This window comes from Cololabis saira, chromosome 17, assembly GCF_033807715.1.
Source record: "Cololabis saira isolate AMF1-May2022 chromosome 17, fColSai1.1, whole genome shotgun sequence".
Classification (NCBI taxonomy): Eukaryota; Metazoa; Chordata; class Actinopteri; order Beloniformes; family Belonidae; genus Cololabis; species Cololabis saira.
This window is the reverse complement of record NC_084603.1, coordinates 24,573,038-24,593,434: the sequence shown is the minus strand read 5'-3', so window position 1 is coordinate 24,593,434 and position 20,397 is coordinate 24,573,038. Positions and strand designations below refer to the sequence as shown.

The following is a 20,397-nucleotide window of genomic DNA, read 5'->3' as shown; positions in this document are numbered from 1 at the left end:
AGAAAATGCCAAGTACTCTGAAAATGATGTGTGTGTGGTTTGTGTGTGTGTTACCTGCCAGTCTGAATGTAGAAATGGTCTTCAAACTCCCGGAGCACTTGGTGAAGTCTCCGCTTCTCTAATCGAACCATCCTGAGATGATCCAGTAATTCTTGTCTGGATGAAAAAAGATAACAGATATCTCTTTGATCCCTTTTCTTCTCATCTTTTTTGATGCACATATTAACTTGAATTATGACAACAAATAAGTCAATTTGCAGTGTGTAACAATAAAAATCTGATTAATGATTTTAAAACTATGTTTCTATTGGTGTTTAATCATTTTGCAAAACTAAATGTTGTCTTTGTACTAACTTAGTTAGTTATACATAATTATTATCTGCTTTCACACCAGGTCCTTCTACAAGAAAAAAATACTATATTATTGCTATAAAAGGCAGAAAAAATACTGTTCAAAGGGTGATAAAAAAAAAAGTGGATGTGGAATCTGTATTCACACTTATTACATAATCCAAGAACAGGGATCAGCTTTCAAATTATCATCTTCAAAGCAGATAGAGGAAAGAATTTCAGATAATATAGCCAAACAATATACATTCAGTTTGTTACTAGATAATGGATGGAGAGCATTTGAGATAGTTCTTATTTTGACTTTACAGCTATATGTTAGTAATTGTTACAGCCTGCTCCTTTAAAGCAGATGTAAACTAAGTTTACGGTTGTTAAAGCAACTCGCACATAAACACAGAAGTTGTACCTTGAAGCTTCATGCAATGTTGCCATGGTGTTGATCTGTGACTGGACACTCTTCAACTCGTCCAGCGGAGAAACCAGGGGCGTTTCAGACATTTCCAGGGAAGGCAAAAATTGCAGCTCGTTTGAGGACACACACCCGGGCGATCTCAACCAAAGTGGCGTCCTGGGGCTTCGCTGTTTGCTGTGTTCTTCATCAGAGTCTTCCTCTTCTTCCTGAGTAGACACGCAATGAAATGCGACATTTTGAACATGAAACTATTCAAAAGTCGTTTGAAAGGTTATGTTGAACCTGTCATAGTCAAGCCGCTACATTATAGAATAAGCTTGTATTTAACAGCTGTCAAAATCAGTGTTGCAGTGCTTATATATAGCCACTAGAGGGCAGAGTGACACCACTGCCAGGACTCCCATGGGTGTTTTTTGTCCTAATGATAAAATGCATGGAGATGGTGTACTTCAAGAAAAAAAAAATATACATATTTATCTTAAAAGTTTAACATTCATGTGATGTTTTAATAACATAAATAACAGCTTGAATTGTCACCCACTATGGTTGTAATGGCTGCTGTGGAAGCAGAGTAAAGCAGCTGCTTGAGAAGACGGTAGCGATCGTAGAAAGGTTTCATCAGTGTGCGCTCCTGCTTGGTACTCTGAATTCACACAAAAACAAGGACAGAAATTTAAGTAAAATTTCCCATAGATGATATGGGGGGGGGGGAGACAAGCCATCAAGAAAACAAGAAGAGGCAATGTTACCGGGCGCCCGTGCAGACCCTCAAAGTAGAGCAAGCACTTCTGCATGCAGGTCTTCTCCATGCCCATCTGGAAATGGGACATCTCCTGTACAAGGAACAGTGAAAACTAAGAACGACATATTTCATGTTCAACTCCTATAAATAACAAATACAACTTCCTGCTGCTTCATTTATCCAGAATAACAGATAGATTTTCAGCCTGGAGAAGCTCACCTCCAAGCACTCATTGGTCTACAGTGTGTATTAGTGGTTGAAACAGTTTTACAATAACAACCTTAATGCTGTCAGGCAGGCCCAGCTCTCGCCGTCTTTCCTTCAGCCTGTTAGCGATCGTGTTGACTGTTTCCTCTACATTGGCTTTGGCGTTGCTGTTGTTATTAAGTTGCTGCAGCCCCATTCCTCTTGGTGCAGGCTCCCTCTGGTCTATATTTGTCCTCCATGTTTCATGTCTGGGACTGAAACCTCGAACTCCCTTCAGTCCTGATTCTTCTGACTGTCTCAGGTTCATCTCTACGTAAGAAATGACAGCAGTTCAGGAAAGTACAATGAAATGAAATTTCTGCAAAGTGACTGCTGATTTTGGTATTAAAATTGTCTCATATCTTAGTGTTCATACAGTGGCAAACAGTCCTTTAAAATATATATTCAAATACATTTGATTTATTGTACATTACTTCAGTTTCATGTTATGAAGTACGTCTACCATTGTTCATTATTTGAGTAACAGATATGTATCTTTATCTCCCCCACTAATCTTCTCACACTAAACCATCTGTGCATGGTGAAAGGAAATTGGATGGACTTTGGTCACTACTGTTAGTCAACAGTAAAGTGCATTTACAGAAATTTGTTTCAAGTGCAATATGTTGTGTCGGTACTATATTTTTAAGTGAAGAAGCATCTTACATAAGCAAAAACTTGGATAAGTTCCCTGGTGACCTCCGAACCACTTAAGTCCCGCTATTATCTATACACATTGAACTCTGACTTTAGCTAATCTACAATCAACACTCACACTCAGAAAATGTACACTTCAAATTTCAAAATAGGACCATGGTTTTTTTTGTTTTTTTAATAGTGATGCTTAAGCACCGAAAACAAATAACAGACTAATTGAAGGGGATATAAACAAAGATGAAAAAAATCTTCCAGCGCTGCAAGTGTGTGTGTGTGAGTTCATGATTAATCAATTGACCTTTTAGCTGCTTGCGACTCTTAATGAGCTCCTTCAACAGTTTGGCCACTTCTGGATGTGCAGTTTTGTCATTGTAAGCCGGCTGAAAAACAGAGAAACATTTGATTGATCACAAACCCACTAAGATTAGTGTATAATTACCAAAAGTGGGAAAAAAACAACTCTCCCGTTTCACTTTAAGCACAATGTCTAACTGTTTAGTATATAAACAAGGTGTAGATTTAAAATTATTATCCAATCTAGCAGGTCTGACTCCCTCTTACCTTATAGCGCCTCTCCTGTTCAAACTGTTCCTCAAAACGTCTGATTCTCTTTCTGAGAGTGTGAATGTGTCTATTGAGCTTTGAGTTGGACAAAGACCCATCACCTTGCTCTGTATAGACACTGCAGCGAGCCCTGGAAACACAAGTCACGTTTCCATGTGAACTCTCCCTGTTAGTCATTACTATTACATTATATTGTAGCCATTAAGAGAACCATATTTAGTTTAAATACACATTAGTTAGAGATCACTTGTGACTCATGGCCTGGCTTTATGACAAGATAAAAATATCATCTTATATCATATATCTTATATCAGTTAGCCACAATCCAGTTGCCTTACATGCGTATGTGCTGTGAGCGCAGTGGAGACGGAACTGTTTCAGGGTCTACGCTGTAGCGCAGACCGTGATAACGTGGGGAAGGAATGGGGCAGTCGCTTGTCGTAAAATAAGAAAGAAGCGGACTGGCATTGGGGACTGGTGGACTCAGCAATCGACCTTCTCCTGAAAGTTCCTCGGAACAAGAGTCGGAGGAAAATACGGGGCTGGCTTCCGATGCGGTCGGAGCTGGCATGTGAACTGTAAGAGATCAAATAGAGGCAACATTCAAATATTCAATAATCATCTTTAAGTTTCATTTTTCTTCTGCTTTAAACATTACTTTTAATACTTCTTTTTATACATTTTTACTAAAAAGGATGGGAGTAAGATAAAGGACAGATTAAGAAAGAAAGGGGTACAAAAGAGAGAAAAGGATACAATAATTAGTTTCTCATCACTTTATTTAAAATCTCCTGAAAAGGAAAGTATAACCTCCTTCAACCTTTAAATTTTAGAAATCCTGGTTCAGTAGTGTGTATAACCAAAGTGAGCCCACTCTTCTTTTTTTGACATTTTAATTGGCATTACAACTAGGGTTGTGTTCAGGATCCGTGTCCTGTTGCATGCAGGACAACGTTGACTCTGGAATAGTTTGTTAGAGTTCATGAACAACTTAATGACTTGAAGTAGCCTGGAAACAAGCCAAAATCATCCCCCTGTAATTGACAACTGGTATGATATCTTTTATTGTTCTAAACCCAACATGCCACTGTGTAGTATAGACCTAAATCTCTACTTTATTCTCATCTTTCTGAAGGTTCATTGTTTTAAAAGTCTTGTGATTTGCTCAGATGCAACTTTGCAGGAGAGATGATATATTATAGTTATTATAGTTGTCAATATCAGCAGGCCCATTAAAAACCAAACAAACAAAACAGTGCGTCCTTGCAAAGTCAGAAAAAAATATATAAAAAAAAAATTGAAATATTTAATAAAAAATATTTAAATTATTTACTATTACTTTCAAATGCATGAGTATCACTTTACTGTCACTGACTTACCAGGTTTTGAGGAGTTGACTGTGTGCTGCTCCTGGGATGGGGACAAAGGCGGTGTGTAGCCCAAATAAAGGTGGTGTGCTTCAGCAGACGGAGGCTGTTGCTGAGCAGGAGGGTTATACGGAGCTTGGGGGTCCACTAGCTCTGGTGGGGGTCCTGAATCAGCTTCCAGAGCTTGTAGCTTGAGGGAGGGACTCTGGAAACAGAAGCAGAACATGGCCTCAGGTATTCAGGAACGGAGAGCAGTCTGGAAGGAGTACTGTAGCTTTGGAAGGAGGGAAGGAGTCTTTGACACTTCACATGCTGTTAGAGAATATAGAAAAGTCCCACTAAGCCACTCCAATCTCTTCTTTTCCAGTTTGGTTGGGTAGAGCTTGTTTTCCTAAGAGATGTCAAAAGGTAGAACGGATATCTCTGAGCAGTTTTTTGGTTTCTGTCCTCGGAATGAAAATACTGATCTTTCAAAATCAAAATCAAAACACTAAGACAGAAAAATGAACTGCTGTTCAGCCAATCACTCGGGCATCAAGGTCTTAATTCTTTGCTCAGTCGATGAATCCGATTCCTATTATACACCAGCGTCCAGTGTGGGATTCCCAAAGAGAAACGCGCTGAAATCACAAACTGCGTCACATGATTCCGAGATGACTTGATCCACGTGGGTGCATGAGTGCATTAGGATATGAAAAGCCCACGAAGAGAATCCTTACATCCTTCAGACTGGTGTTCCTGACACTTCTGCCAATGAATTGCCTCCACAGTGATTAATCTCAATGCAGAGAATGTGTGGTGGAGGGAATATCGCTTGAGTGTTGTGTGTGGTGTGAGTGGGTGCACGAGGGAGGAGAGAAGTAATGTATATGACGAGGCGTTTCCACAGCAACATTGTTGGACTGAGGCAAGGAGTCGATTTGAGGGAGATGCAGGGAGTCACGTAACTGTTTGCCTCAGTGAGTGCATACGTGAGAGAGTGGGTGTCGTTGCAGTCAATTCTGACAAAATAAATAAACTGATCTGTATTTGCAACAAGAAAAACATAGTAAGCTCTGTGAGGATCCTGGAATATAAAGCAGAGAGGTTTTGCACATCATTTAAGTGTTGTGTCACCATCATTAACAAAAGTAGCAACAGGAAAGCTCTGGTTCTTCTCTGTCGTGCTCCTCAGCAGTTCATTCATTAAAAAAAAAAACCCTCATGCGTCATACAGAGGAGGTGGACAGATGTAAGGCAGAGGAAGAGATGAGGCTATTATGACAGAGGTAAATCACCAACAGGCAGACATTCACACGCTGAGTCATACGCAAACAGATGTGCAGATAAGCATACACATGGATTCAAGCACAATTGCTGGAGGTATCACTTGTCTTGCTGTCAAAGACACTATTTATTTGCGTTTTCTAAAGGGCTGTGAGGAAGGAGAACTTACGTCATAGCTGTTAGCGCCGTTAACATCACTATGTATGTCAGGGGAACCAAGACATCCTCCTCCTCTACTTCTCTGAAGGTAAAAAAGCACTGGTGAAGCCACACAGTGACATACACCAGTGTGGGCAAACATTTCCATGTGCATGCACAAGCGTAAGCTACAATGACATGTAGCAAAAAAAAAGATCAAAAATCTGAATATTTTCTGAAGCACAATCACCATTTACTGATATAAGACTCCAGACTGAATGCAAGTTAATGCCATTGTTATTATCTTAATAATCACCATCCAGCTGATTTCAGCAGTGAAACCTCAGGTTCTATTAAAGGCTTAGCTTAAAAAGTCTTAGATGAACTGAATGGCTGTCATGTACATAATAATAATAATAATAATAATAATAATAATAATAATAATTCATTAAATTGATTTAAGACGCCTTTCAGGGCATGTCACCTTTACAGTGCACACAACACAGATTAAAAGAGCAATTAAAAAAAAAAAAAAAAAAAGGCATTGCAAAATGCAATAAATCAAATAAAAATCAGGAATTAGTAGTAATACATTAGTGTATTACATTTATCTAACATGCAAGCCCAAGTCTGAGGATGTTTTAAAGTATACAACTTTCTATAAAGTATGTGTCTGGATTTGGTTATGCACAAGTGTATGAACTCTGGAGAATTAACTTAATTACACATGCCCAGACATGGAAATCAGACCGAAAATTCAAAATAAGATTTGCTTTGGTCAGCATGTTTTCTGTCAGACATAAAGCGTTTATCAACTTTTTTCTCAATCTTAGTCAGAGCCTAAATCCTCAATAATTATGATCGTGTCTCATTGATGAATTCTGAGTATAAGCAATGTATTCCACCTCCTCTTTGTTGCTGCTTTGTCAAAGTAAAAAAGTTACCAGATATTGAGATTAGAGTAATGCAGTCTCTCTGTCTATTCATCATGGTCTAGAGAAAACTGAGAAACATCCCTTTACATGAAAAACAGAAAGAAAACCCAGATTATTTTTTTTTTTGTCATGGATTTATTCATTCCTTTGCTCCATTTTGACCTGTGGATGTTGAGGAAACTTAATTAAAATGAAAAGCTGTTCAAATGAATTTGAGAGTGCAGCTATAGTTCACAGAAAGGCTGATTTACCTTGTACTGAGAGACTGTGGCTTTATCTTCTTTTTTGTAATTCAAGCAGCACAGCAGACTGAGAAAAAAAGAACAGTCTGTCAGTAATAGGCATATACACTGAACTCATACTGAAATATATAATGATCAAAAATATAAAACTCATTTATTATTATTCATATTATTTATTATCTTTCTCCATCTGCCCAGGCGATAGGAAAAAGGTATTGAACACACTGTGCACCGTCTATATTACAATCAATGTTGTATTGAACCTGCTCACAGACGGTGCTGTATAAAGATTTATGAAGGGTCATGTGCCACTGGTATTAGGGTTAATGGTCAGTCATGCCTGACATTTATGAGGCTGTGTGAGATGACTCCCAACTCTGCCTCTGTAGAGGCAACACAAACAAAACGTCAACATGCCACCACGCCGAGCCGCTTTGATCTAGTTACAGTAGATGTTCTGGTACACGTGAGCCCCTGTGGCAAGTCAGTGTTATTTGGACTGGAATCATAAAAAGGCTGTCACTGCAAGCAGCACAATGCTCTGATAACCTACTTCCCAACTGACTGCAGGGTGCAAGGATGAACTGAAGTGAAGTGAAAAAAAAGCAGTAGTTGAGAGGCACAAAAGCAACTGAAACATCCAAAGCAATCAAATCAAATTAAATGTGGTCCACTTATCCAGCTGAAAAATATGCTAGCATGATCTCTTTTCACAATAACACCTTTTTAACCACAAAAGATTTATACATTTTCAAATAATTGCAATCCTTTAAAAAGGTAGTTGGTTTTGTAAAACAGAAACTAGCTGACGAGTCAGGAACACCACTGCACTTCCTCTCACCTCTCTGCATGTTGGCTTTGTGTTTTATCTGGTGATTCAGTTGCTATATTCCTGTTTTTTCCTGCATCTGGAGAAGCCTGTAAAACAGTTGAGAAAATAACAATTCTCTGGATTAGCTAAAGGATCTTCCAAAGAAAGGGTTCAAAATGTACTTTTCCTCATTAATTTGGTCAAAAAGGCTCCTTATAATGTATAGCAACAGTTGTCCGTGCTGTACCTCTTGCATCTCTTGAAATAAAAGTGAGACTGCAGGAACAGTTGGCGCTGAATTCATTTTCACAGGTATAAATACGCACTAAAAGATGTGTGAAAGTGAAGGAGAGATAGGAGTGAGTAAGAAAGAAAAAGGAAAGTAAGAAAAATAAATTATATAAAAAATTAACAATGCACACCGAACAGGTATCTTTGATGGGTGAGGAAGCCGTCTTTACTTCTTCCATCTCTTTCTCTTTTAATGGTGGTATTTGTGGCGTCTGTGAAAAGGTCCTGTTGGAAAAGAAAAAACGAATTTAATAATTTACAAATATTATATGTATTAATAAAAATGGACTACGTTTGATTTACTAAAGGAACAACTCAAGGAAGTCTTATGCTCAAAACACTGTGTGACCCTTACATTGGACAGTCCATCCCCGGTGGCTCCGTTTGGACGTCTGCAGCCTGTCTGCTCTGCTGCTGCAGCAGCTCTGGCTCCGGGTCAGCGGGGCAGCCGGCCGCTCTGCTCCCCTTCCGAGCCTCCTGGTTTGCAATCCGTGCCTGAATGTCAGTACTGACGTCAGAGCTGGTTTCACAACCCGCCAACAGTGTGTCAGGAATAAAGAGAGGCAGAGAAGAGTGCACACATGAGCAGATGAAAACAAAGGACGGAGGATGCTACTTATTTTTTATAAAATAATGTAAATAGCCAGAATAATGAATAATATAATTATTTTTGAAAAAAAAAAGTAAAGCAGTTGGAGTTCTACATGTGTAACCTACAAGTCAGAACATGTTTGGAACATTACACACAATGATGATACAAAGATTGCTTGGTTACATTAATTATGTCTTCAAATTATGCTTGATTTCACTTATAGGTGTGGATTTATTGTAATAATGAATTTTGACATTGATAATATTTATCAACTAATGATTAGATTTATGTTTATTTTTTAATACATGACATTTGGACAACCTAAATGTCAACACTGTCACGAGGGTAAATAAATTATCATACATGATCCTTTTTATTTTTATTCATCTCAAACGTTTACATTTTTGAACGAACTCAAGGACATTTTGTGGGTGGTGTTGTGGCGTGGGGCAGAACGTGACTCTTAGGAATCACACAGACTCCATATAAAAAATAGACTTAGTCTATTTACATACAATTACACATGTTGAAATGAGACATTATGAAGGAGTTCCCCTGAGAAAATGTTACAGAGGAAGTGAAAAAGGGCACACACAGCAACAACAATGAAAGAGATAAATTAATTAGTAAAAAAAATAATAATAAATTGAGATATCACAAAAAACACTGAAAATGTGAAAATAGTGAGAGAAAAAAATTAATACTGGGAAAATGACAACTGGAAAACCTGAATGTTTCTCCTGGACTCTACAGGGAAACAGATATTCATGTCGGATCTAATGCTATATGATGAAACCTTACGTAAAACTCTGTTAATCTGCCCCACTAAAAATATTGCAACCATACAATATTTTTTTTTTCAAGTTTATCTTCCTCAAACAAGTGTAATAGCAGTTGAACTGAACTGAACAAAAACAAACTAATGGGCAAATAAGAGACTTATTACAACAGCTGGTCATATAAGTGTTCAAACAAAAAAATAAACACAAAGAAACACAACTTTGTCACTAATTCAAACCACGGTGAGCTAAGAATAGCTGTATGCATTACTATCTTCTGCCGTGCATTAGATCACTCACTTGTGGAGGATTGTTGATCCATGGTTCTTGCTGTTGATGCTGAAGCAGATCAGACATGAAAACATCCTCTACTAAATTCCTAAACTCAGAAGCCTAGCCTACAGAAAATACATATCAGGGAACCGCTTTCTGCTTTGGAGAGGTGGCGAAAGTCAAATACATAAAGAAAAGAGAGCACCAGCGATGAGTACTTAATGGTCACGACTGTAACCGGAGGCAGGGAATGACCCACCCACTGATATTACAAGTGTGTATACACACACTCGCATACAAAGGCAAGCAGACAACAGGTCACATGTGCTTAGTCATACTTGGAGTCAACGGTGCCCGTTTTAGAACAGCAGTGTGGATGGAAGTAGGACAGAAAGACTGGGAAGAGGCAGCACGCACAACTATATACGTTTACCCTTAAGTTTAGTGTCAAATAACTAGAACATAGAACATTGGACAGCAAACTCCCTTACAGAACAATTATTTCTTGACAACAAACTACAAACGAATCAATGGAACCCAGCAGCGGTACACTTTAGCAAAGTAAACCATTGAGCGGCTTTGCTAACGTACTGTACAATGGCATTGAGCACATCAGCACTTCAAGAAGAGCAGAAATGTACAACCTGACAGTCCGGAGAGAAGATTCTACCACCATTCAGACCTTTGTCACTTGAGGTCAGGACTATGAAATAAAACCTTTTTCTTTTAAATATTGTGGAGTGTGGTAATACAGTGTCCTCCCTTTTTAAATATAAATAGTTTTAGACAAACAAATATGACGAGCATCTCTTTGTAGTGGTTAACTGGCTAATTGTCATAGTACAATGTAAAGTCATGTACAGTGTGCATTGGTGTTTCTTTAATGTACTTTGAAGTTTAAACTACCCCGAGTCACCTGAAACCCATCAGCAAATGATCTGAGCGTGTTCTCTAGTCTCTATTTAACTTTCGATACAACTTAAATCCAAGTTACACTAAAAAAACTTGTCAATTAATAAACAGTTTCTGCAGCATGGAATAAGTGTACAGACATTCTTAACTTTGATGAAAGTCCTTTAACAGACAACTAAAACTAAAGTCATTCATGAGTAGACAAGGATCAAAGGGGACTGTGACGTTACTGAAAAGCAGGTCTAGATATGGCAGAGCAGTATCCAAATATCAGACGAGCTTGGTCAAGCACATGTCGGGGACAGATCCCACTATGGCTATCACAGAAACAAATATCCAAAAAAGGCCCCTTTCTTTTTTCATCACAGGCGATATTCACCCCCAGCAAAAGGTTTGGACACACCTGCCCGTTCTTGATAAATGAGTAAACATTTGACTGAGGATGTACTATGATTGTACTAAGATTGTTGTGTTTCAGAGCATACATTTGGGTATCTGAAGACACAGCTAACACAAAAACATTAAGATAACACAATCTTATCATTCTATTTGGGGCTGAAAGTATTATATTCAGAGCCAATCTGCAGGATACTGTAAGGTATGAGACCCGGATCAGAGTACAATTACCAAGTTCCTCCATCTTTAATTCACTTCCAGCTGCACGGCCTGTGCCTCTCAAGTGAGATGCAGAAAGTGTTAACACACGCGGGGGGCATGGTGGCGCAGCTGGTAGTGCAGCGGTCTCACAGCAAGAAGGTCCTGGGTTCGATTCCCGCCGGGGGACGCTGTGGGTGCTGAAGTGCGTGTTAGTTCCCCCATGACTTCAGTGCCCACACCGTTGGCGAAAGGATCTTTCTGTGTGGAGTTTGTATGTTCTCCCCGTGTTCCCCTGGGTAGCTAGTGTGAGCTACCCTCACAAAAACATGCACACAGTCCTGGGCTATACATGCCCCCTCTGGCCAACCGGGGCGCCAGATGGGGTGGGGAGGATCCGGCCGGAATAACGTGATCCTTCCACGCGCTACGTCTGGCCGGAGAAGCCCCACCCTGTCTGGTGAAAAGATGCGGCCTGCTCACTCCTCAGGTTAAGGAGGAGACCTGAGCTCAGTGTAGGGCCCTCCCGGGGTTGGTAGAGGATGGCAATGCCCAGGACTGTCAGTAGGTAGGAGCACGGGGTGGTAAAAATGGGAAAAAAACCGGGATAAAAATTTTCTTAAAAAAGTGTTAACACTGATTTCAAAGATGGCACACTCAGCAGGAAAAGGAGTGAAATTGAGATGCTAACTCAACCCCTTAAGCCTTTCTGCAATTAATACAGACACGTTTTTTTTTTTGTATTCCACTTGTATTTTGAGATGTCAAGAAACTGTCAATTAAAAAAAAGCAACATAATATGTGTCTTTTAAGTGAAATTTTTAAATAAAGTAGGAATAAGAAATGTTGGTACTTTGGTACTTTCTTGATTACTGGGAAAGAAAATAAATAATTAACAGACGAAAAAAAAAATCAGCTTCAAACGTGTTTTCATGACATTCAATTTGGACTAAATTATGTAATGAAGGAAGACAAACATTTTGCTTGCAGAACAGATGAACGTGGGAAGCTGTTGATGAAAAATTATTGATCTTTGTTTGCAGTATGACAAAAAAAAACAAAAAAAACAACAACACTTAGAGGTTAAATACCAGTGAATGGCTTTTAGATGCTGCTTCTACTGTAGCTTGTCCTTCTTTCTCTGCAGACGTGACACATTTTACAGCTTAGAATCAACTGTAAGGAGGTGCGATACTCCCAGGTTTTCATGGTGTATTAAATTATTTAAAATTATGTTTCTACAGACAGTGTGTAATTATTGAATAAGAGCATCACTTTGAAATCAGCAGTCTAATCAAATTAACTTTTTTCTTCACTGGCTTTAGTGTCTGCTTTAAACAAACATTTAGAGGGGGAAAAAAAACAGATGGATTATGTGCTGCAATGCATGAACCTGGACTGCTACCGACCCTGTGTCGGCTGGGAAACATGCCTATTGTTGCACCTTTTCAGGGTACATGTATGGATGCTTTTTGAAATGGGTAAACAAAAAAAAAGTTGAATTGCAACCTGGATAGCATGACCTTTGAGATAGTTATTAAATCAAAGCAGCGCTCATATCCACAAAAGCAGCGCGAGAGACCACACAAATTTAATTTACTCTTTCTGCAACCTGGCAGCAACTATTTCACAAAACATTTTGGGAAGACCACCATTCAAAGTGTAACTTACAGATTGTACTTTTGACAGTATAAGCATAACATTTGATGAAAATTTCTGTTTGAAAAGTCTGAGGTCAATTTAACCCCTTGTTGACAATTGTTGTGAATTCCCCTCAAACTGCTTCTGGTCTGAATGCAGCCGAGGTGGATTCTGCTTGGCCTCAAACACAAATTATTTCTTTTTGTGTATATAATTGTAAATATACTGTATTTCAGCAGTAAGAAATATATTTTAGGATTAATCTCTTATTAAATACATTAACATCAGAATCTCAGGATTAATGTCTTATTAAATACATTAACATGTATTTAATAAGACATTAATCCTGAGATTCTGACGAAAATGTAAGCAAAGGGCCTAAATAACACTTTTCTTCACCAACGCATCTTATTACATAACATAAAGGAGTGGCTCTGCTTCAGTACTGTGTTCATTGTAGATGACAGCAAGGTTTTTCAGTTGTGATTAAAATTAGAGTCTTTTTTTAGATTTACGCCAACCTTTCAGAACACAGAGCCCGCAGTTTTCCTGTAGGCTTTCCTGTTTCGGTGTGTTTTGTGGAGGTGAGGAGATGAGACTTTACTAAGGTTTACATAACATTAAATGTGGCCATCTGTATCATTGATTTTAGACAGGAGGATTATCTGCCACAGTGTTTCTCAATCTTAGTCCCTGGACCCACTGAATGGATCACCTCATCTGCTGTCATCAACATCTGCACCGGTCTCCAAATGATAGTGGACAGTAGGTCGTGAATACCAGGACCGAGAAACACAGATATACCCACAGATCTGATGGAGTTCAAGATGGCATGTAGAAACCAAAATTGTGTAAGACTGATGGTAAATAGCAGTTTGAGCCATGTAGAAACCTCTAAGTCTCCATTAACATCAGGATGCCAGACACCAGTATAGAAATAGGGTGCAACAGTTCCTGGCACCAGTCTCCCATCATTTACTCTCCTTTTCCTGCTCAAATTTAACTGCCACCTTAAATGTAACAATGCATTGCAATGCACTTTATAATACTAGAAGACCAAGTGTCATTCGTCATTAGCTTCGCTTTAGTGTCCGTTTAACACTTCAGTAATAAAATGCCATCCCTTTATTTAGCTAGAGTCTAGTATGTGATGGCAAACTTTAGAGCACTTCATCTTTATCTAACATTGTAAGTCACCAATAAACTGCAACAATTCTCTGTTAGTCCTAATTTCTATCTTTCTAATCACTGACTCCTTCCTCATTGGCCTATCTTGGTATCTTTGGCATCAGTCAGGCTTATGATTACGGGGCATTATTTTGTAAACTGTATGAGCATTTGCACTTTCAATTTCTTGTTTTGTTTTTTTTAAGAACATAGTTTTTGTGGTATGTTCCATACGTAAAGTCTGTGAGATTGTTGACATAGTTGTATCTTAAACTCTGGGGTTTCCCACGGGCAGATGGCCATCATCAACTATATTCAATGCAAAAGACTGACTTCTCATTATTTCACTCCTCCGCAGCCTCCAGAAGCAAAAGTGAGATGCTCTCTTTACTGATCATTAAGCTAAAAGGGCAGTTAGCTGCACAAACACCAGCTTTTTTCCTCTGTTGACTATTAGGTGACAAGCTGTCAGAAGTGAAAGGTTGCTGTGTAGCCAATCATGTGTTGCTATTTGTCTTTTAACTAGCCGCAGTTGATGTTTTTCTGCAGCTTACCATCTGTCCTTACTGGCCATATCAATTGTGACAACAAAAAGAAATATCAGTCAGCTGATGAATTGATTCCTAACTGAACTGTAGTCATGAATGTCATACAGTCAAAGATCAATAACCTTTTCCGTTTTGTAATATTTCACGAAGCCACTATCTAAACCAAACCTCTTTTATGACACATTTTCTTTGTTAGATAATCACATATAATGGTAACAGCACACTTAATTTTGTGGGTAAGCTTCAATATTTTAAATGTGTTTCATCAGAGCATATAACCTTTAATTATATTTAATATTTTATAATTAAGATATGCCAACAGGAAAAGACAAATAAAAGGGGGGTTTAATCTATGCCTCTCTCTCTTTTTTTTTTTTAACCTGCCATTGTTTATTTTAATAATTGCTCAGGTGTCATGTTCTGGGTTTCTGGAAAGCCCATAGAGACAACTTGTGTTGTGATAAAAGCTATATAAATAGAATTGAATTTATCAATTCAGCCTAAGGTGATGACAATACCTGTTGAGTTGCATCCAAGTTGGTCGTTCAAAAGCACTGGTCTCAGTGACTGAAGCGTCTCCCTCAACTCTCCCCATGCTGCTTTGCTCTGAGTCCCAGCTGTTGGATTGAACCTAACAATGACGATAGATAGATAGATAGATAGATAGATAGATAGATAGATAGATAGATAGATAGATAGATAGATAGATAGATAGATAGATAGATAGATAGATAGATAGATAGATAGATAGATAGATAGATAGATAGATAGATAGATAGATAGGATACTTTATTAAAGTTTACTTTATTATTACAGTAATGACAGCCAAACTTCAAAAGTTTGGCTGCTTTTTTCATTTAATATACACCGTCTCTTTAATCCTCCAATCTTTAACAGCCTCATTTCTACTTTAAATGTGTCTACATTTGTGTATAATGAAGAAAAAAACCTATAGCATTTATAGCTATGATGTGTGTCAAAAAAAAAGTTTTTAAATCATATTAAACAAAAGACAACCTTAAACAAAAAGACACACTTTAGCACAAATTGGAAAACGACAGCATAATTGTCACCATAAATTAGTTTACCTTTTTTTTTTCTATGGGGCAAAAAAAAGGGAATTAAATCCACAAAAACCATCTTGCATCAAAGATGTCATGTTAAAAAAAATAATAATTAAAACATGTTTCACCTCAAAGTGGGAGAGAGGAGAGAGAGCAGGGGGAGGGGGAGATGAAGAGCCAATGGAGGCAGCAGAGGCCTCAGATGGGACTGGAAAGAGAACGGCTTGGTGCCTGAGAAGGTGGAGCAACAGGGCGTTACACACACTCTGCTCCTGCAGCATCCTGGGACCTGCTGGAACACTGGATACACAACAGATAAGGAAGAAACAATTACATTTGAGCTACATGTATAGCCAAAATGGCCCCTCATTTACTTTTGTAAACATTAACTGTAAAAACAACGAGCATAGTAACAAAGGGTTCCATCTAGTGGACATAAGCGAGAACAACACTTTACTGAAATTAACTGGCTAATCATTAAAGTTTCCTAATGACATAGATGATGAACATGTCAGTTACCACATGTAAAGTTCAGCATACCAACCTCTACTCTAAATATATTTCAGCGATATGCATGTTTTTCTTTAGGATTTGTCCAGTGCATACACAGTAACTTGGTTACAGTAAACATCCAGCAAAGACAAAAATATGAATTTTTATAGACATGTTTCCATGTCAGGCAGATCAGTTTCAATGCCAAGGCACAAGTCTTTAAGAATTACATGACCAACACATAAGACAAGTGGCTGTTTGTAACAAGGTTTGGATGGCAAATTAAGTTAATAAGTCAAGGAGGCAAATGATGTCAGTGAAGCAGCCAATAGTGCTGCACAAAAATGTGCTACTGTGTTATTACATAGTTTTTTAGCCATATACTGGTAGCTTTAATATTGCTAAGGGAAAAAAGGAACAAACACTTTTTTTAACTGTTAAGCTTCAAAGCAAGAAATGATTTTGTCAAGCAACGTTGCAGCTTTGTTTGGTTGGAAATGTTTCCAACATGAATCTCTCTTTCATTGAAACCATTATAAAATTCCTCCATCTCTCTGTTGTTATTCCAATTCCCATGGAGCCAGAAGCAATTTTTTTCACATTTTAAACAGACCCTCAAACTATTCCAAACCTCTTTTCACATTTCCCCCAAATCTTTTCAACTATTCAGCCCATGGCTATGATAGTCTAACATATTCCATTCAAAAGCAGAATTTATGGCATGAGTAACTGACATGCAGTAAGATTGCATAGGAAACAAGAAGTAGACACATAAAACTGGGGGATCAAGGGACTGTGAGCAGACTGAATACAATACGGCCTTTCTACAGTGACAGAAACTCAAAAAGAAAGTCATACTTTGTACGAGTCTCCCTTGAGATTTTCGATGTTTACAGTGATGATGAGTTCTGTAAACAGGAAGGGAGAAGTAGACAGCAAAGTCCCAACGACCTCTGTTTTATCCGTCCGTCATTTTTGTGTGCCACACTCTGCATTATTAGCCACAGTACTCGTCCACTTTTTCAAGTGATTATCCAAAGTTTACACATCAAACAAACAGGCTAGATTTTTTAACTGAGCCAAACACTGAGCAGTATTCTCTTTGTCTGAAGCAAACAATGGACAATGAAAATAACCATGACTCAAAATGAATAAAAATGCAACTGAAGCCTTCAGAGAGAAAAAATAACGGCTGCCTGTTCAGAACTAACGTCAGAGGGCAGAGGGCTGTGTTTGATTGTGTCCCACCACCACGACTTTGAAGAGCATGTGAATGTGGCATTAACAACGACTTACCGAAATATGCACGGCCCAAAGATCATTGCCAGATTTTCCAAAGGCATGTGATTTAATTGGCTGCGAGTGGCTACTCTGGACAGAAAGTCAATGAGGTAAGACAAAATATTGGCATCAGGGAGGTGCCAAAGATCTTCTTTCAGTCTCTGGTTCAGCTCTGACTCATCTGCATATCCTGAGGAGCAAACACATCGAAAGTGAATTTATTCACATGCACCTTTTAACAACTAACTTTTTGTACCAGTCTGTGATAAATATACTGTATGACATAATATTTATTGTATTTGACAGTATGTGAATAGACTAAACAAAACATACATTTAACATAACATAGGCAATTTATAACCTGTTAACAGCAGTACTAAAATACACCTCAATCTCTAATAAATATAGTGCATTTTGCAGAGTATAGGCCTTTAAGGAATTCTGGGAATGGATGTTTGTTTTCAGCTGCCACACATTAAAATGCAACATGCTGGGGGAAAAAAAAAAAAAACTATAATCAAGTCAATATTTTGTGCGACCACACCCTGCACGTCAAAACCAGCAAGAATCTCTGTCATTAGTCTAACTCTAACCTCACCAAAGATAGTTTCACATCTTGGAAAAACTGGGTTCATCCATGGATTTAAAACTGCTTAGACTGTATTTCAGCAGGGTACTGTGAGGGACAAACTGTCACAGCCTGGCTCAAACAAAAATCAACTCAACACCAAACCATGACTGAAAGAAAGCCAAAACAAGACAGCCTACAGCTACTGATGGCTGCACCTTAAATAGCCAACAGCCCATTGATCAATCCCAGGTGTAATCAATTAGTCATTTACTTCCTGTCAGCCATCGTACATGAACAGAAAGCCTCTGCAAGTACCAGAGGGCTGTCACAACACCATGACCTGAAGGACTCCTTGGTCTTTATCTAACTTAATGCTTTATACATGAAATGACATGTTTGTGTCATGCAGCTGAACAATTTAAGATCAATCAGAAGCAGCCCTGTATGTACAATGGCGAAGCATCTAAACTTCATTGCACAGTCCTATGCATATAATCACCATCACAAAATTCAGTTTACTCCTCTTTTTAGCATACAGCCATAAAGTGTTAAAAGACTATCCAAAAAGCGAAAATTTTCACCATAAAAATAAGCCTATAACTTAAATAACACAGTTTAAAAGGGCAAATATGTCTCCCTTAACTTTCACAAGTATTGAAACTTTTATTGTAGTGTTGCTGCTCTACAATTGTACTTCCTCAGAAGTTTACTGCTGAGTCTCCAGCTCTGCTGTAGCTCGCAAATAGGGCCCACAAGTAGTGACATATTGATTTAGCTCGCTGGTGTCCACTTTACATCTAATCAATAAAAATACCCAGTTATTTCCTGGACTACCTGTTAGGCTCAGAACCATCTGTTTGCGCAAGGAGTCAGGAACTATGGGGACAGGCAGCTCTCGAAAAAAGAGCTTGAGGAGGGAGGCAACAGTGGGCACATCGCCCTCGTGTTCCAGGTCAACCCGCTCTCCATGATCCCACCGCTGCCTCAGCTGCCGGGTCCGCACCACCGATCCACACAGACGGAACAAGCCTCTGTGCTGCAGCCCTGAGATAATCAATTGAGATAAAGAAACAGCAGATATGTGTGATATTTTAATATTATCTGTAACTGAGAAGACAAAAGAGAAGGACAAAATAATAATAATTAAGGAGTAAATAAAGAATTTAGGGGAATAGAGAAGCAAAAAGGTGCTTTATTTACCATTCTTATCCAGGTACTCCACCATGTCTTTTAATACAAGAGGTATTCCTGAGATCATCTGCCCATCTTGCCTTAGTTTTTCCAAAGTAACACCAAAAACACAACTGGGGGGCTTTTCAGACTCTGAAAGCTGGGTTGGGCCGACCTTAGAAATGGGCTTCAGGACTCTCACTGAAGATCTGTCGGTCTGTTTTCAAGCAGATTCACAAAATAGTTAAAAAACATGATGCAAACAACAAAGAAAAGGAAAGGGGTGAGTAATATGGGCCTGCTGTTATATTATACCCATCTCAATTTTAATATAAATATGTGTGGCGAGTACTGGATAGTTATGGATTTAAAAAAAATAGCACAGATTACTGTACATTTGTAAATTATGTAACTTAGTTGATTTATATATTTTTCTGCCAACTCAAAATATTGAATATCTTCTATTACAGTTTATTTAAGTAACTGACGCTTCTCTGGGAGTAAGTTTTTGCTTTTTGCAATTTAACATAGGCCTATATTTGTTTTTGTATTTTTAAACTCATTTAGAAACAACTGGGTTTCAATTCTGTTTCCTTTATATTAGAACTGGATTTTGAAAATGTGTGCCACAAGAATCAAAACTCCTCTCTGTGGCCTTTGACTATAAAAGTCGACTAAAACTTCATAAAATGCGTCTTAATTGACTGAAAATGTTCTGTGCGTTTTGAAAAAACGAGAAATTCCATCAAACTTTACGATGTATAGACTACATTATGATGATGGCTCATAGATTTCCTGTTCATTGGTTGATCTCAACTTTTGCGAGTCTCAAGTCAAAGCTTTATTGCCATAGCAACAACGTGGTTGACATTCACTCACATTACACGAACAGGAATTACTGCTCAAAACAAAAAGAAAGAAAACAAACAATAACCAAACGACAATTATATTTAGAAACGTTTACTGCATATTAAATGTTTCGTGTGTCAAGTTTAAAGGATTTCATCCGGGTAGCCACCAAAAAATCGCAGATGGCATCAGAAGGAAATGAACTTACACAGATGGACAACGATGCGCTTGCGCCCATTATCTTCTGCTCAGCGTACCGGGACACCGATCCGCTTCTGGACTGGAAAGTATAATCCCCCGTTTGGACATGATGATCCAGTAATTATTGCAACTCTCCTCGCATTCCAACGACAGGCTTAAAACAAGTGAAAACACTTCTTCCGAGGTAGCGTAGTTAGCTCACTTCTAACCGTAACTCCCCAGGAAAAGTGTTTATGTTACC

General features: G+C 38.4%; 1 protein-coding gene across 1 annotated transcript in view; it reads right to left on the bottom strand.

Annotated features, from left to right (window-relative positions):
• LOC133463204 (protein FAM13A-like) overlaps positions 1 to 20,397 on the bottom strand; it is a 21,836-nt gene extending 1,439 nt beyond the window's left edge. The window contains exons 1-20 of the mRNA XM_061744589.1: positions 20,164 to 20,397; positions 19,137 to 19,323; positions 18,771 to 18,980; positions 17,381 to 17,555; positions 15,721 to 15,892; positions 15,047 to 15,159; positions 8,378 to 8,542; positions 8,154 to 8,247; positions 7,762 to 7,838; positions 6,930 to 6,987; positions 5,775 to 5,846; positions 4,352 to 4,544; positions 3,311 to 3,548; positions 2,970 to 3,102; positions 2,707 to 2,788; positions 1,786 to 2,021; positions 1,513 to 1,596; positions 1,305 to 1,406; positions 758 to 969; positions 55 to 156 (exon numbers count right to left, since the gene is read on the bottom strand). Of these exons, the coding sequence (XP_061600573.1) occupies positions 55 to 156; positions 758 to 969; positions 1,305 to 1,406; positions 1,513 to 1,596; positions 1,786 to 2,021; positions 2,707 to 2,788; positions 2,970 to 3,102; positions 3,311 to 3,548; positions 4,352 to 4,544; positions 5,775 to 5,846; positions 6,930 to 6,987; positions 7,762 to 7,838; positions 8,154 to 8,247; positions 8,378 to 8,542; positions 15,047 to 15,159; positions 15,721 to 15,892; positions 17,381 to 17,555; positions 18,771 to 18,980; positions 19,137 to 19,323; positions 20,164 to 20,193 (2,735 nt within the window). The 5' untranslated portion in view covers positions 20,194 to 20,397. The remainder of the gene's footprint in view (positions 1 to 54; positions 157 to 757; positions 970 to 1,304; positions 1,407 to 1,512; positions 1,597 to 1,785; positions 2,022 to 2,706; positions 2,789 to 2,969; positions 3,103 to 3,310; positions 3,549 to 4,351; positions 4,545 to 5,774; positions 5,847 to 6,929; positions 6,988 to 7,761; positions 7,839 to 8,153; positions 8,248 to 8,377; positions 8,543 to 15,046; positions 15,160 to 15,720; positions 15,893 to 17,380; positions 17,556 to 18,770; positions 18,981 to 19,136; positions 19,324 to 20,163) is intronic.